The following is a 2,856-nucleotide window of genomic DNA, read 5'->3' on the forward strand; positions in this document are numbered from 1 at the left end:
TTATTTCCATTTTATTTTTCACTCCTCTCCGAGTATGAAGAGAAGTTTTTCTATTTTTTCCTATTTTTATCCATTTAAATGATACATTTTTCACTCTTTATTTTTTATTTTTAGATTCCCTATTATTTTCTTATTTCTTTCATGCTTATTTCACTCTGTATCCAAATAAAGCATAAAAGTGCATTCATGGTCCATGTTTCAATTGGTGTATGAAAGGCACCATCTTTATTGTTCATGGTAGCTGTCTTGGTAATCCTCATGAGGGCCAATGGATCCCATGTTTTTATGGTTACATTGGGGATAAAAAATATCTTGTATGCTGAACTTATTGCCATGTTGCAAGGCCTATCCACTGCTTGGAACATTAACTCGGCCAAGGTTGTTTGTTTTTCAGATTCTAAACATGCTGTTGACTTTGTCAACGATGCCAATTCAGTGTTTCATCATTATGCAGCTGTTATCAGTAACATCATGGACCTCCTTAATAGATTGTGGCAGGCTATAATCCATTCTCTGTGTGAAAGAAATCAAGTTGCAGATTTCTTGGCCAAGACGAGGGCTAAAGGGTGATGATCAGCTTCTATTTTGCAGCTTCTGTTAGCTGATAATCTTGGGGTGGTTTTCCCCCATGTATAGTTTCCTTTCTGTTTTCCCCTTTTCTTTGCTGTTACCACAAAAAAAAAAGTGGTGTATGAAAGTTTGACATATTTATTTCTTTGTGATAATTTTATCACAGAAATTGTTGAACTAAGTTTAGCAATGACTATGGGTGAAGTCAGGATTTTGGTTTAAGGACGTCAAGAGCATGTGTTAATGTAAAGAATCTTTTATCATATTATAATGTATGTAATAAATTTATATATAATTATCATTTTTATAATAAAAAAAATATTAATTTCATCTTAAAAGTGTGATGTGTTAAGTTGTTAATTTAATCTCTCCAAATAATAAAAATTCAAAAAGATCACTGATGAAGGGATGCTCATAATTTAGTTATTTAAATAACTATAACCATAATTAACTTTGTATAATTGGTTATTATTTTTAAAAATTAGTTATATAACCATTTATAAATACAATTAGTTGTATAACAAGTTATATCAAAAACTGATTATGGATAAATAAAACTAACTTATTTAAAATAATTAGTTCGATCAAATTATTTATAGTTTTATAACTACTTTTATATAAATAGTTATTATTAGTTGTGGTTATGTTTTTAAAAAATTAGTTTTTAACACCCCTACCTAAAAGTATAACCATCACTTATTTTAGTTCAAAATTCAAACAGTCTTATAACTTAAGTGACAATATTAACATATTTTTAAAATCTAAAATAGCAATAAGTCAATAAGTAATTAAGTATAGGTATTAAAGTGGCAATATAGAGACTTTTAAAAACCTTTTTTAAATCTTATTATTTTCAGGGACCTTTCGAAAATAAAATAGTTCATTTTGCCAATTTAATTAAATAGAAAAGTCAACCTTTTGAAAAATATCAAACAAAATATACAATAATAATTGACCTAATATATATATGGTCTGTAAAAAAAAATCAGCACCTATGTGTATTATTTTCTCATTTGACTCAAACCTGATCATCAAGTACATATGAGAAATTTAAAGGGTGCATTCTTGGGTTCTAACAATTTTTTTATAACAATTGTTAATCTTCAATAATTATTAAATATATATCTTTTTTAATTTTTTAATTAAATTTATTTAAATACTCTCATTCCTTACTCTTCTCCTATTTTCTCATCTCACTATGGAACAAAGACCAAAAATAGGTTTTAAAAAATGAAAATGAATTACTTATATTTTTTTTTTCCTGAGATAAGGGGGCAAAACGCCCAAACAAAGAGACAAAGGTAATGAAACATGGCACTGGTTAAAGAACCGGCTGTCAAGCTACTTGAAAAGAATATAATGCCTGAATCCATCGTTATCCCGTGTTTAGCAAAGGAATTAGCTGCCTAGTATGTCTCTCTAAATTATAATTATGTGAGCAAGATCCCACTAGCATGATGACTTAGACAACCATCCATTAGCAATTGAATGACAGTTTTGGAATCAGATTCAACTAGTAACCTTGAAAGACTTGGAAGTTCACCTAATCCCCCTAAGATCCCAATTAGTAATTAATAATTATAATACAACACTAAACAAACTTTTTTGGAGAGAGATTTGAGAGAGGTATGAGAGGAAAAGGAGAATATTTAAACAAATTTAATAACAAAAAATAGAAAAGAAAAATATATTTAATAAATATGGAAGACATGTTTAACAATTATTTTTATTTATTTATTTGGTAATGAAAGCTAGGGGTGTAAGTGGACGCGGGTCAAACTTAAATTGATCCAAAACAATCCAAACAGATTGGATTGAATATTTTTTTGTTTTTGGGTTAGAACTGAACCAATCAAACCCATTAAGTTTTAGGTTGAGTCACGACTTTTAATATCTGAACTCACTGACCCGGTCCGTTAACTTATTAATTTGTATTAAATTATTATTATTATTATTATTATTATTATTATTTGTAATATATAATATATATTTTTAAATTTTTGAAAAATCAAATACTATTGACTATTGATCTCATAGACTTATCGATCTAAATTGAGTAAGTATCATCGCATCTTTAACCTTCAGGATCAAAGCGGCAATGACTTTATTGATTGAAGTCACTTTAAATGAGCTTCTAAAAATAGTTGGAATCTATATACAAAGAGTAGGTATCGTAATGTCACATTGGTTTTGATAGAAAAAAATGTTTGAAACTCATCCTCATTATGTTCATTGAAACTCCTTATCTCGAATATGATATGTTTAATTTCTCATCTTCAATAGATA

The 2,856-nt window shown here is 28.0% G+C and overlaps 1 protein-coding gene across 1 annotated transcript; it reads left to right on the forward strand.

The window, feature by feature from the left end:
• Window positions 1-234: 234 nt before the first annotated feature.
• Window positions 235-570, forward strand: LOC114384164. Its single transcript, XM_028343823.1, has one exon. The coding sequence runs from the start codon at window positions 235-237 to the stop codon at window positions 568-570; it is 336 nt and encodes a 111-aa protein (XP_028199624.1).
• The last annotated feature ends 2,286 nt before the right edge of the window (window positions 571-2,856 follow it).

This window comes from Glycine soja, chromosome 14 (assembly GCF_004193775.1).
Source record: "Glycine soja cultivar W05 chromosome 14, ASM419377v2, whole genome shotgun sequence".
Classification (NCBI taxonomy): domain Eukaryota; kingdom Viridiplantae; phylum Streptophyta; class Magnoliopsida; order Fabales; family Fabaceae; genus Glycine; species Glycine soja.